This window comes from Pristis pectinata, chromosome 21 (genome assembly GCF_009764475.1).
Source record: "Pristis pectinata isolate sPriPec2 chromosome 21, sPriPec2.1.pri, whole genome shotgun sequence".
NCBI classification, from domain to species: Eukaryota; Metazoa; Chordata; class Chondrichthyes; order Rhinopristiformes; family Pristidae; genus Pristis; species Pristis pectinata.
In genome coordinates this window covers 27,039,713-27,053,574 of record NC_067425.1, presented here as the reverse complement: position 1 = coordinate 27,053,574, position 13,862 = coordinate 27,039,713, and the positions used below count along the sequence as shown (strand labels likewise).

Genomic DNA, 13,862 nt, shown 5'->3' with positions numbered 1-13,862 from the left:
CCTCTAGCTTTCAGTCCAGATGAAGGGTCTTGACCTGAAGCACTGATTATTCATTTCCCTCTATAGATACTGCCTGACACACTGAGTTCCTCCAGCATCTTGTGTTGCAATTCGAGAACTTTTGGGCAGAGGCCAACGTGAACCCAACACTGATCTAAGACAGCAGGTCTCATCTGACCCTTCATTAAGTTGTCAAAGGAGATTTTCTTCCCTTTAGCCCTGACTCAATATTGGCTTGTCACAGACATGAGACCGAAGGGCAGTGATTTCTCTGCCCTTTCTCAGAAGATTCCTGTTGTTCTTCACTCATGGGCCACTGGACCATGTTATCTACAAATCAGCCAATCATTGTTGAATATTTCAGAGTTTCTAGCAAGAGTCACTTCAGTGCAGGGATGATGGCTATTTAGTAGCCCTACTCTTGACTACAGATACACTGATTAGATTGTGCAAAAAAAGCAACAGAAATTTTGCTCGAGATGAAGCTGGTTTTATTCCATTTCCCCGTTATAATACGTTACAGACTTGCTGTCAAAGTCAGCCTCCTGTGTTTAAAGTGCACCATGTTCACAGCTTGAATTTCACAACATAAACATGAGAAGTAAACAAATGAACAAAAACTGAATTCACAGAAACAATAAATTAACATATTTTAGGAAATGCAGGTTTTAAGTTCATGAACAACAAGCCAATCACTGGTCCTTGGCAGCTCTGGCTAAACAAGGCACAGAACAACTTAGTGTGATGAGGCTTACATTGCAGGTTTTACAGTGGTGTTCACCTGGTCTCAAACATTCTGATGGCAAGATTAAGGGTTTCACCTGGTTAAGACTGACACACTTAAAATGAATATCATTTATCTTTTTACTCTACAAATAACATATTCCTTTTGTCTGGGCATGGCCCTCTACAATAGTGTAAAGTTTCAGTACAAAATTGACAGCATCATTATGGCAAATAACATTGCTGCATTTTCATAGAGGTTTCTCCCTTGACCACTGAAGGCACCAAAATGCTGGGGGGTGGATCAACATCTGCCAACAGCCCAAGCTGTGTTCTTTATGGAGGAATTGAGACAATGAATGTCAAGGGACTAATTAACCATGGGTGGCAATGCAATCAAGAGTTTAATCCTGTTCCAACCAACCACAGTCCACACATAAAGCAATTTGAAGCATGGACTACCAGATGGACACATTAGGAATACAAAAGATTAATCAAGTCACTCACCATTCCTAAAGGAACACAGAAGCCAATTATAATGTCCTGGTGCCGATTCAGCACAGGACCAGGACTCCAATCTGGGCTCTGCGATATACTGGTAATCTACTGTACCATATGTAACATCCTGTCTAAGACAGAGCTGCTCCATAATCAGTACTATTTTTGGATAATTTGAAAGTGGAATATTTAAAGGTGTTAAAGTTTTTAAAACAGTGGATAGCATTTAATGCAAAATCCTTTATGTATATAATGATGTTCCTGCAGGATTAACATAGTGTCACCACGTCATAAATCCTTGGTAACTTTGAAACAATTTTTTTTGACTAAGAACAATTTGTTGGAATCCCCAATCCTAATTTTCCAATTCTCAGCTGACAGACCATCAATAAACTGGTTGGTCAGACTGGTTTATCAGCAAAGAAGTGGTTGGCAGAGATGCACATTTTCTCTCCCTGGAATGGAGACCATCTCATCAGTAATTCTACATAGACTTCATGCCCACAATCTTATCGCATTAACTAATAAAGTTCACACCTGTCAGCAGCTTAGCACGAAGAGACATCTATGGATTTATCTGCCTTGTGTTTGTAAAACATCCCTATATGTAGGTTTTACTGGAAGTCTTATTCGTGTTCACTACTGTTTGGTTGCAGAGACAGGATATGAACATTTTATAATTAATATTCTCACAATCAAATTATGGTCCAATATTTAAGAGTTATGAGGTGCAAAGAGCCGTGTGTATTTTTTTTTCTTGGGTGTCCTGGAAGAGTCTCCCGATTTTGGTTATTGATAAGCAATGCTTCAAGGATTTGTTCCTGTTAACTATTTCACCTGAAGAATCAAAGTCAAAGCTTCATTGGACTGCATCTCAGATAACTGGGAATGTACAGTAATCACAGATTAATGTTTGGAAAGCAACTTTCCTTTTAAAGCTACCAATTATCAGGTCTAATACAACATGGGTTAGTGTAAAGCTCCCCAAATAGTTTTTCACTTTGTGATTTGACCCAATCTCAATCTCCAGCCACTGAGGGCAAGAATTTTCAATTGCAGCAGTTGTGTACTGCAGGACTGTGTTGGCAAATGTACTTGGTCAGAGAGATTTAACTTTTTCACTCCAGGTGGGTTACAGCCAAGGTTTGAGGTGAGCGATGCAACACCCAGTTCTTAAAATGCAGCTTCTTGTTTATGACAAGTACTTGATCTTAACTTGTCTTTGTCCACCAGTTCAAAACAAGTACTGTGATTAGTAAACAGTATGAACATGGGGAGGGGGTAGAGAACTTGAAAGTTTAAGAAACAAAAATCAGACCAAGCACAATGTAGATGTTAATCTGAGGTAGAAAAGGAGAATTAATGCACAATCCTGAATAGATGTTTAAAGAGCAAGAATTATGAAAATTACAGAACCAGAAACATTCAGGCCGAAGAACAAAACACAAAAAAAACAGCTTTTGGGAATTTTAATCAGAATGCATGCGTGCAAGTGTGAAAGGTGATGCCTGGCAGCCACGGTTTCTAGAATCAGGACCATTAACAATAGAAAACGTTTGAGGACTTCTATTGCTCTGCCAGAGGCTCTCCACACCAGAATCCAGGTTTGAACCTTGCTAGACTTCATTTCCCCCAGAAATGTTGGACATCCTGTAATGTGTGGTTGGATAATAAAAATGGCTGTTGCTCATCATAGAGCTGAAACAGATTCGAAGCAGAATGGATTAATAATAGGAGTAAGATTAATACCAATAAAATGGTGAAACATGCATGCTGAGAAGCAGAAGAATGAGACCTACAGGCATCCAAAAACCAAAATGTAAACAAAAATGTAAATAAATCCAGTTTCAAATAGGAATGTATAAAATAGACTGAAAAATAAGGGGCTGTGGATTTTAAAACAGTGGGTTACGTCAATGAGAACAGGAGGTCAAAGACAGATTGATGAGACTGTGTAGAAACAGGGGAAGTAAAGAAGGTTGAAGAAACTAGAAGGGTTAGGTCTGGAGGGGCTCAATCTCAATCAAGTTTGCAGGCACAATGCAAGTGACTCACAGATAATAAACCTCAGAGCTCCCAAATTTGAGGTGGTTATTGTTTTGGAACTTCCATTCAGACAACTCCTTTAAGTAACTGACCACTTGATTCATTAAAGACCTTGAATCTTAAGTAGCAGCTCTTCACCAAATGTTGTGTGGCAAGTTACAATTTTTCACTATAATCTTCAAACCATTCAATTAAACAACTTTTCTAAATCATAGTACATAATTGCTGTGGTTCCCCATTAATTGCTTCCAAATTGTCACTCTATGGGATGCCTAATGCTGGTTTCTAAGTTTGTCAAGATGAGGGATGGTAGTGCTTGGAATGGAATGCTTTCACACTATGCTCCCAGTTCAGGCACACCATGTGCAGGATAACATCTTACACTGCCCAATCCAAACAGTAACATACAGCATGGCAACTTTACAGTTCTCATGCCAACCATCCTGTGGCCCCTCTTATTAACAAGACTGCCAAGTTTGGGGCACTTTTCTACTGCAAATCCATGCTTGCTAGGAGTTGAGTACTAGTGCTAAAATGCTTTTTACTCATACTCCAAAGCACATCTTTCTATATTCAGCATTTGAGCAGCAACTCTATACCAACACTAACTGCAGAATGCATTCAAAGAGTTGAATATCTGGCTTGCACACCAAAGCTCCAGGAATGCTCCTGTGGAAACAGCCAATTACACCGGTCTTATTTACTGTACACTTTCTACGTCCAGCTGAATGTGGATGGTTGAGTTTTGCTGTCCCGTGAAATGTTAAAAGCTGAAGGGTCACCCTGCAGGATTATTAAACAGCAGCTGTGCACCAGCAGGGTTGGTTGTACCCTGCATGCAGGTGAAATGTGTGGTTAAGTGAAGTTGGTCAGCTGAACATCAGCATGCTGGTGGATTACACTGTGATGATTCAGCTTCCTGCTCAGTACAGCCCTCTCACATGGGTTGCAGAAGCTTCTCCTTGCTCCTCGAATGATTCTGGAAGAAGGATTGATCGATCTGTTCCAGGTCAGAGGTGAGCGGGAGGTGCATCTCCACATGCAGCTTCAGGGCTAAAAGCCACTGCCCCAACTTCATAAAGGATGGCCTGTGAAAGACAAACATGGGCTTCAAAACTAATGTGGACAGGCTCAAGAAAATACAGTTCAACTGTTACAGCACAGATGTATGGTTTGATATTGATCAACAACTCTCAAACCTTTCTTCCAACTGAATTCAACTCAACTCATTACAGCAATTGCAAGTCTCTTCAGTTGCATTTATTGGTAAAGTTGCCAGTTCTTTTTGCATGCCTGGGAGCTGGAGACTTGCTCATTTCAGCAGATGAAAGTAATCACCTCAAATAATGTTGCTCCAAGGTTCAATCCATTGCAAACAAGGTTAAAGGGAAGACCCAAACCAGTGGAATTGGAAATCTAGATTATCCCCCAGATTCATTGGGCTTGACGACTAAAGTCTGACAAGGTTGAGAAGGCAAAATATGTTCTGAAGTATCACATGTACCATTATACAAGTCAGTAATTCAACCACTCTACCTCTTGGCATTCTATGCCCATACTATAGATGACTACACTATAAGAAATTCACTTAAAACTTCAGTGGTTAATATGCAAATCTGAATGAACAGAATCACCGAGTTTAGTTTATTAGGAAACCAGAAATAACAAGACCAACCATACTCCCAATAATATTCTGCTATACTACAGCATCTCAAACTTTCTACATAATGCCTTCTAGCCCAATTTTCAGGCTTGGGATTATTGCTATATTTGGTCATCGTCATTACTGTCATATCAACAATTACCAGGAATGGTAAATAATAAAGCAAATGGTCTGTTGTCCCTTTACCAAATACTGCATCATCAACCAAAGCACTGCCCTGAGGGGCTTATAAAATGAGGGGCAAGGAGAAGGTGGGTGGTCATGTCTTTCTCCCCAGGGTAGGGGAGTCTAAAACTAGGAGGGCATAGGTTTAAGGTGAGAAGGGAAAGATTTAAAGAGGACCTGAGAAGTAAATATTTTCCCCACACAGGGGGTGGTGGGTATATGGAACAAGCTGCCAGAGGAAGTGGTAAAGGCAAGTACAATGACAATGTTTAGAAGAGAGATGGATAGGAAAGCTTTAGAAGGATATGGGCTAAGTACAGGCAAACAGGACTAGCTCAGGAAGGCACCTTTGGCCGTATGGATGAGTTGGGCTGGAGGGTTTGTTTCTTTGCTGTGTAACTCGATGACAATGTTGTTTGTCTGTGGACAGCACGTTCAGGGAGGTGGTTCACAATGCAGACCCGGGGGAATGGGCAACTGCCTGCACATTAGGAGGCAGGTAGTGCAGGAGTCCACATCCATCTTCTTCACAAATTCTCCGTTTTGGATACTTAGGAGGCCAATGGCTCCTCAGAGCCAGAGGTATGATACCACGAGTGGCTCAGCTCTACAGGAGGCAGGAGTGAAGGGTGACCAAGCAATAGGGATAGGGGATGCAATAGTTAAGGGGACAGTTTCTGTGGTCAAAAACAGCTTCGGGCTGGTACGTCACAGAGCATCCCAAAGAAAGTGGGTACACAGCCAAGAGGTCCTGGTCCAGATCAGTATCAATGACATGGGGAAAGAGGCAAATGGGACCAACTTAGGTGGACACCTTGATCATGGACGAGTTGGGCCAAAGGGCCCCGTTTTCACGCTTTATTCCTCTATGACGCTGCAACGTAGGTGGAAATAGGACGAGACCCGGCAGGCGGAGTTTAGGGAGCAAGGAAAAGGGGCTTAAAAACCAATAAAGGTAGTGGATTACTGCCACATGCTAGAAAGTACAGAGAGAAGAGGATAGCGCTGATGAATGTGTGGCTGGAGAGAGGGTGTAGGAAGGAGGACTTCAGATTCTTGAGGAATTGGGATTGTTTCTGGGGGAGGTGATGTACCTGAAAGCTGGATGTTTTGGACCTCAACAGGAGTGGGATCCTTTGTTGTTGGGGAGGATTTAAACTAGTCTGACAGGGTGGGGGACCCCTGGATAGAATCAGAAGGGAGAAAGGCCAAGCTGGAGACAGAAGATGGGGGGGTTCAGGCAAAGGGGCACTTAGGAGGGTAAAGAGACAGGAAGAGAATAGTGGAAGACAATGAAAGGGACAAATCAGTATCAGGAAGGGACAGAGTGTACAAGCATACAATGTGCCAACAACTAAAGTCAGAGTAAGGGGAAAAAGATAAAGTTAATGGCTGTTTACGCAAATGCATGCAGCATTTGTAAGATAAGCAAGCTGATGACACAAGCAGGAATAAACAGTTATGACTGATCACTGTCAAGTGACCAAACCAGGAACTGAATGTTCAGGGGCATTTGGCATTTCAGAAGGACAAGAGGAAAAGATGGGGTAGAGCTGTTACCAAAAGACAAGGTCATTGCAGTGGTGAGGGAGATTTTGGCCGCGCGCAGTTTTGGGTGAGATAAGAAACAGCAAGAGTAAGACATCACTGGTGGGTGTGTACAGGTCCTCTGAACTGTAGGACAGTGCAAATCAACAATTAATGGGGACTTGTACAAAAAGGTACTGCAATAAGCATGGGCAATTTTAATCATCATATAGATTGGGCAAATCAAATCAGCAAGAGTAGCCTTAAGAATGAGTTCATAGAGTGTATTCAGTATAGTTTCCTTGAGCCAAATGTTAAACAACCAACCAGGAGGTGCACTATTTTAGTCTGGGTATTGTATAATGAGACTGGATTAATTGATGATCTCATAGCAAAGGATCCCCAAGGAAAGAGTGATCACAGCACAGTGGAATCTTACATTCAATCTGAGGGTAAGAAACTAGCATCTTAAATTTACATCATGGCAATTGTAACGGTATGAGAACAGAGCTGGCTAAAGTGGAGAATGAAGCAGATTGAAGGACAGGACAGTAGATCAGCAGTGGCAGACATTTAAGGGGATACTTCATAACCCTCAGCAAAGGTACACTCTGCTGAGGAAGAAAGGCTCCACAAGAGGAATACACTATGACTGATGAAGCCAAGGATGGTATCAAACTGAAAGCCATGCAATGTTGTGCAGATTGTGGTAGGCCAGAAGACTGGGAAATTTTTAGCAACCAAAGGGTGACCATTTACACACAGGGAAGCCCTCCATGTTGCACGGCATTACAAATTTGCTAAATGGGTTAGTCTCAGAACAGATCTGACAGCTAAAACTAGGCACTATGAAATGTTGTGGACCATCAGCAATATAAGTGCACAGCACCACAATTTAACCTCACGGCTTGGTGTATCCCTCATTTTATCATCACAGTCAAGCCAGGGAGTCAAGCCTGGTTCAATGAAGAGGGCAGAAAAATCAGCATGCAATTGATAAAGTAATCTCCCAAACAACAGATCAGATCGAAGCTCTGAAGTCCTACCATATTAAGCCCTGTGCAGTGGTGGACAATTAAACTGCCATTGGTAGGAGGACATCTCCACCCTCAATGATGGCAGGGCCCAGCATGCAATTACTCGGGAAGGCTGAAGCATTCACAACCATGTTTAGCAAATAGATGATCTACCTCATTGCTGTCTCCAAAGCCCTAAGTGTCTTGATATCATGTAGAGTGAATTTAATTAACTGAAGTGAAGATATTGGGAAGGCAAAGGCTACGGGAGCACACAACGCCCCAGCTGTAGTGCCAAAGACCAGCACTCCAGAACTAGCGGCACCTTTACCCAAGCTGTTCCAATATAGTTACAACACTGATATCTATCCCATTATGTGGAAAATCACCCAGGTATGTCTGTAATTTGTCTGTTTTCTGTGAACAATCTGGCTAATTACTGCTTGGCCCAAAGTTCTGGCAGACCCAGGCATCCCACAAGTATCTGAACGTTTACACTATATGCAGTGACATTTCAAATCTTTGCTTCTTACCAGGCTGCCCAAAACTTCCCCAATTGGGACTCCATTTAAACCCTCATACCTTAATGAGGAGCACATCCAGACCAAGTGCAGAACAAGCCAATATTTTCCCCAACCCAATTTTACCTTATTTAAGCCCTTCCATTCCCATTTCCCAAATGAACTGAACTATCTCAAAATTTGGCCCAAATCTTTCCACTTCATACCTCAATCACTGCACAACCCAAACCTTGTCAAAATTTGTTCAATGACTGACTTACCTTTTCTCAGGATCCAGGTCACAGCACATGACTGCCAGCGGGAAGAAGGCCGCTGGACATTCCTTAGGACAGTATCGATCCAAGAAAACCGGGACATTCAGACCAAAGTCTGTTGTCCTGGGCAGGTAATCTGGGTCTGCATTCACTCTACCAATCAGCTTAAAAAGAGAAAAAATTAAAAATGAGGCCAATGTCCTCAGAGAGCTTGGTCATACAAAAACCTGTTCAAAATACTTTAACCACGAGGCCTTCAACTCACTAGCTACTTCATGGTCTCCATTAGTATATGAATCAAAAACTTCCAAAACTGAGGCCAAGCACCAAACAGCTGCCTCAAAATATGCAGAAAGACTCATAATTCTGGATATGGATCACAAATTTAGGAATTCACTTCCTGACAATCAATCAACACGATGACCAAGTTTGCCCAAGTTGGTGGTGAGTGCATTCAATCCCATCTATGTTATGTCCATCTGAACAATCAATAATCTCTGGTAATCATTCTGTCTCTGTTCCATCAAACAGTGCACTCCTAACTGTAACAATGATCAAAATGCTTCATTCTGAACGCAGAAGATGCAAACAGGTCCCTACAGCTCATGCACCACTCAGTCTTCCATGTAGATGAAACCTTCATGTTTGGGTTTGAGATTATTTCGAGTTGTGTCATACTACTGAGGTTGATACATGGCTGTTCCTGGGAACAATGACCAATGGAATAAGCATCAATGGATTTAAAACCAGCCATGAGCAACACAGGCTTTTCCCCCCAAAATACATTGCTAGTATAGGTTGGATGGGCCAAATTGTTTCCTTGTGTGCTATAATAATGCTCTACCGGCTGTTCTAAAATTTTATCTTGGTGCCTTCTTCCCCCTTTAAGACCAGAATATAAATAATCCAAATTTCAATACATTTTCTTAACTGATACAATGCAAAGCAATGTGCCATTTGGCTCTTATTTTCTTAAACCTTACCCCTTTCTTCTATCCCCCTCTACTCAAGGTTGAAGGGACGAGCCCCTGGGATCAAGCCTGCTTCAGTTAGTGGCTAGGATCATAATCCCAATCACACTGGGACAAAATTCTGGGAATAACACAATGAAGGCTTTGGCTTCCTTTTTTTGTTTAAAATCTGTATGCTCCCCTTACTAATAAACCAGTGCAACATTCTGGTCAGACCTCTCCAGAGTTAAAGAACTATTCAAAGACTACAGAACAACGTCCCAGTCTTTAATCAGAAACACTGTAGCTCCTCATTTTCTTACCTCGCATAGCACAATCCCAAATGAAAAGATATCAACTTTCTCATCATAGCTTTTCCCTGAGGAAAACAAAGAAAAAAAAATCAATGAAGATCTCTAATAGAGAATACAGGTTAAATAAAGAGCACCAGATAAAAGACTGCAGATAAAGAGCACCCGACTAGCAGCACATAATCCAGGGAGCTCCACTGTGCTTCAAACATTACTGAACAGTGGCTGACCAGCAGAGGGAGCACTGAGCAAGGCACAGCTTTCACTGGCTAAAGTGAGTGCCAACAGTGCTGGAGAGCAGTGAAAAGAATCAGAGGCGTTAGCAACCCCTGCATCAAGACTGCACAGGCTAGTGCTCTTCCCATGCTCCACTGCTGGTTTGAAACCAATAATGCAGGTTAGATTAGGGCAGTTCACGGTTGGTTCGAGAGTGTGCTCAACACTCCTGGATTGGAAACATTGTGGTATTTAAATAGAACTTGAGCCCTGAAGCTATGGTCAACTTTCTATCATAGATCAGACAAGAAACTAAATTTGAGGCATACAACTTTGGTCAGGCTGAAGGAAATGACTATTATAAACAGGAGAGTCTCATTTAAGATTTAGTCATTGTTATTTCACACAGTTGGTACTTGCTTGAAGATTTTAACTTATTTTGTCGAGTGGAAAGAATCCATTTAGAGTCTCCAAGGCCCATTGGGCTGATGTGTGGTCAGATATCGTTACTGGCCACCAGGCCAGAAAGCTCCAGGTTCAACCTCCTGATCTGATTGGCAGCCAAATGGATAAAGTGAATAAACCAGCAGGACTCCCTCATCCCACAGATTCTTGCTGGAAAGTGTTCACTTGGGGAAGTTACGCTGGAGCAAGGTTACATACTGTACAGTCATGTGGATAGTTGATATTCACTGTTCACATATAAAGGATTCTTGGATGAGGCAATAGGGTAATCACAACACTGAAGCCTAGGGTTAGATGAATGGATAACCTGGGGGAAGCATACTGTACACGTTGAACACTGACCATTGATCATCTCTGGAGCCATCCAGTAAGGGTTTCCCACCACAGTGTAGCGCTTCTTCCTGTCCTGTTTCCTCATGGTGGATTGGCTTTCCTGCTTCTTATCATCAACCATCAGTCGAGATAATCCAAAATCTGCCACTACTAAAGTTTTATTCTGAAATACAAGACAAAAATTGACGGCAAAGTCGAGAAGGGACTTCAGTCGATCGCTCCTGGATAAAGACCAAAAAGGCAGCAGAATCCATCATTTGGATAACCCTCAACACCTCCCTTGCCACCCCAAACTGGGACCACTACTGCCAAGACATATTACACTTGGCTAGAGTGACACTGCCCAAGAACCCTCCTGTGGATAGGGACCATCAATATACAGGCATCCCACACTGGCCTGAAACTGGTAGTGTCTGGGACCTACTATCATCCTAACCCTCTTGCCTATTAGGTACCAAGCAGCTATAAACAAGCGTTGTAGGGTAATTAGCCATGAATACAAACCAGTCCAAACTGTTCATATGTAACCCCTACAAGCAGTAACTGCTTTTTTAAAATCACAAGGACAGTTGTATGAATATACACTGTAGAGCAGGCTACCAGCTCACAGCAGGAGGCCACTTGAGAGATGGTCTGGAAACCGACATGGCCGTAAGGCATTCTGATATGCATTGGCCAAGTGTACAGACTGCAGGGCTATTTTAATTGGCCTGCATCAAACCAGGCATCAGACATCTTCAGCCAAGATACTTTGCAACATTGTGACAGATCAAAGGTGGTACCAGGCTGGCCATTAATCACATGATCATTTGCATATCTGTTCTGCAAATTAATACTTGGGGTGTTTGCACATCCGGAGTCAGTCACCACAACACCAATCAGGGTTTTGTCCTCAAAAGCTTTAGGAATGTTGATGAATTTCCTAGTCCCAACAAAGGTGTTTGCATATTCAAAGTTGGCCTGGTTAGTTAAGATGTGCACCCATTGTAAATATGTAGTTCTATGGAACCATTTGTCTACACCCAAAATACTGAAGTAGACTATGCAATTGTAACTACAGAAATTGTAGTCAATTACCTACTATAATCTTTGTGCTTAAGAGTATTAAAACTCAATACACTGAGTTCAGAGATTCTCCTGAAGGATTCATCCCTCAGGTCCCTCTCCGTGCCGAACAAAAACCTGTTGCATGTACATCTCTGGGCTCCATATGGCTTTTTCCAGTCACACCACCCATTGGAAGGGACCACCATTATTCCCTTCCAGTAGATAGTGTGTTCCCCTTGCTAACTAAATACTGGCCATCATCACTTGGGATCTCCAATAGGAATCACCGTCACCTGGGAACCTCTAAACCCATCACCCCCCTATCCCTCTGGGCAGGGACCACCATGGCCTGCAACCTCTGTCCCCCTCCCCACACACCAAGGCTTGCTATGATCTGGGATGTAGGGAAGAGCCAATCATTCCATGTTCCTACTGCACAGGACATGGGACTGCCACAAGAATATTCGGAATCATTCCACCCAAAAAGTTACATGTTCCCACACTTGCAACAGATTCTTTCACACCTCATCTGACTGATGCTTACCTCTCGCACAAGACAGTTATGAGAGTTCAAATCTCGGTGGATAATGTTCATGGAATGCAGATAGGACTGAAATCAGAAAGACACTAGGATAAGTGAAAAGCTTAAAAAACTCTGTCTCCTTTAGTTTACTCAACAAGTATCTCCTGTACACCTTGGTGAGGGGAGGTAGACAGACCGCCCCTCCAAGTGGGATGCAGTTGGAGGTTAACCTGGCTACAATGTCCCATCTCCCAATAAAAGACTGTCTACGGTGCTGTACGCCATCTGCAGTGGCAAAGCCCTCTAGAGAGCTACACACACCATAAAACACCAGTTCAAAGCTCTCAGCAGTAGCCTTTCCGTGGAATTTTATGAAGGCAAGGTATGAGAAACACACAGTGGGTCCTCTCATGCTAATACCCTCTGGGTCAGTGTAAACATTGAATTTAATCTGCAGTATTCCTACTCGATCCTCCACAAGTCCCAAAACTTACCATTCCCTCAGCAATGTCCCTGGCAAAGCTCACTCGGTGATCCCATGGCAATGGAGTGTCCTATCAGAGGCAGGAAGCAAAGAAAGCCCTGTCAGTGTTATTACATTTAAACTTTTACTGCAAGAAAGCAGCTCCCAACACATCTACTGGTTAACTGATTTCCCCAACCCCTGTTACACTTGTCATTTTCCAGCAAGAGTATCAGCACCAAGTAAAGTGATACTAAAGACTATTCGAAGGGAAGTTGGGCGAATTCAACACCAAATGCCAGTAAAATTGTGGAGTAAGTTACTGAAGGAACACAGAGTCTGGGTGTTGAGGACTTCTAGAACAGTAGACTATTAGAGGGACAAGCTGGTGGATCAAATGTCCATATTGTGCTCCTGTACATCTTGTTGGAGATGATGTCAAGTGTGGAGTCCGTATCAGTCATAATTTGGGCACAAAGTGCAACAGTTCAATAGCAGGACTGACAGCTCAATCTGCATAGGCATTGGTCCTAGAATGTGTGGGGCCCAAATATTCACCTCAAACAGGCATCAGGCCCTGTACATATAGTATGTAATCGAGGTGACAACCCTGCTAACAACCTACCTTCCTCCTTCAGGTTTGACTCTGAAGGATGGGCAGGCAACTCTCCACTGGCCCCAACCCCCCTCCCTCACTAAAGTCACGGAGAGCACTTCTTAAATATTTCCAGTAGGAGTTCAGAGAGCACAGCCCTGCCCCTGATAAACACTGCAGGGATGATGATCACTCCCTCCCATTATTTGAGGGTCACTGTCTGACTGAAAATGAAGTCCTTGCTCAGGCAAGCTGACAACGTCCAAGGGAAGCAACTTCTATTAAAAGTGAACTCCCTCCAAAAAAAAAGAGGTTCCAGACCAACTTCTACCACACTGTGTTTATATTCAGTCTTTAAATTGACCAATGTGGTGTGTTAAATTGCATGCCTGGGACAAAAAACGGAACAGTTTTCCCACATTGCAAGTAGTGCCCCCTCTCCTTTATGGGGAGTCATTATGGAATTCACGAGCTGAAGGTGAAACGTCAGTTTACAATGAGTTCTTAAACAGTGAATTCATCGATGCCACATTTATTAACTTCACC

At 42.7% G+C, this 13,862-nt stretch overlaps 1 protein-coding gene across 3 annotated transcripts in view; it reads right to left on the bottom strand.

The window, feature by feature from the left end:
- Positions 1-474: 474 nt before the first annotated feature.
- The window catches only part of limk1a (LIM domain kinase 1a), a 46,568-nt gene continuing 33,180 nt past the window's right edge, over positions 475-13,862 (bottom strand). For all 3 annotated transcript variants that reach the window (XM_052035747.1, XM_052035748.1, XM_052035749.1), the window contains 6 exons: positions 12,753-12,812; positions 12,280-12,345; positions 10,698-10,851; positions 9,687-9,742; positions 8,420-8,577; positions 475-4,355 (listed from right to left, as the gene is read on the bottom strand). In XM_052035747.1, the coding sequence (XP_051891707.1) occupies positions 4,205-4,355; positions 8,420-8,577; positions 9,687-9,742; positions 10,698-10,851; positions 12,280-12,345; positions 12,753-12,812 (645 nt within the window). In that variant the 3' untranslated portion in view covers positions 475-4,204. The remainder of the gene's footprint in view (positions 4,356-8,419; positions 8,578-9,686; positions 9,743-10,697; positions 10,852-12,279; positions 12,346-12,752; positions 12,813-13,862) is intronic.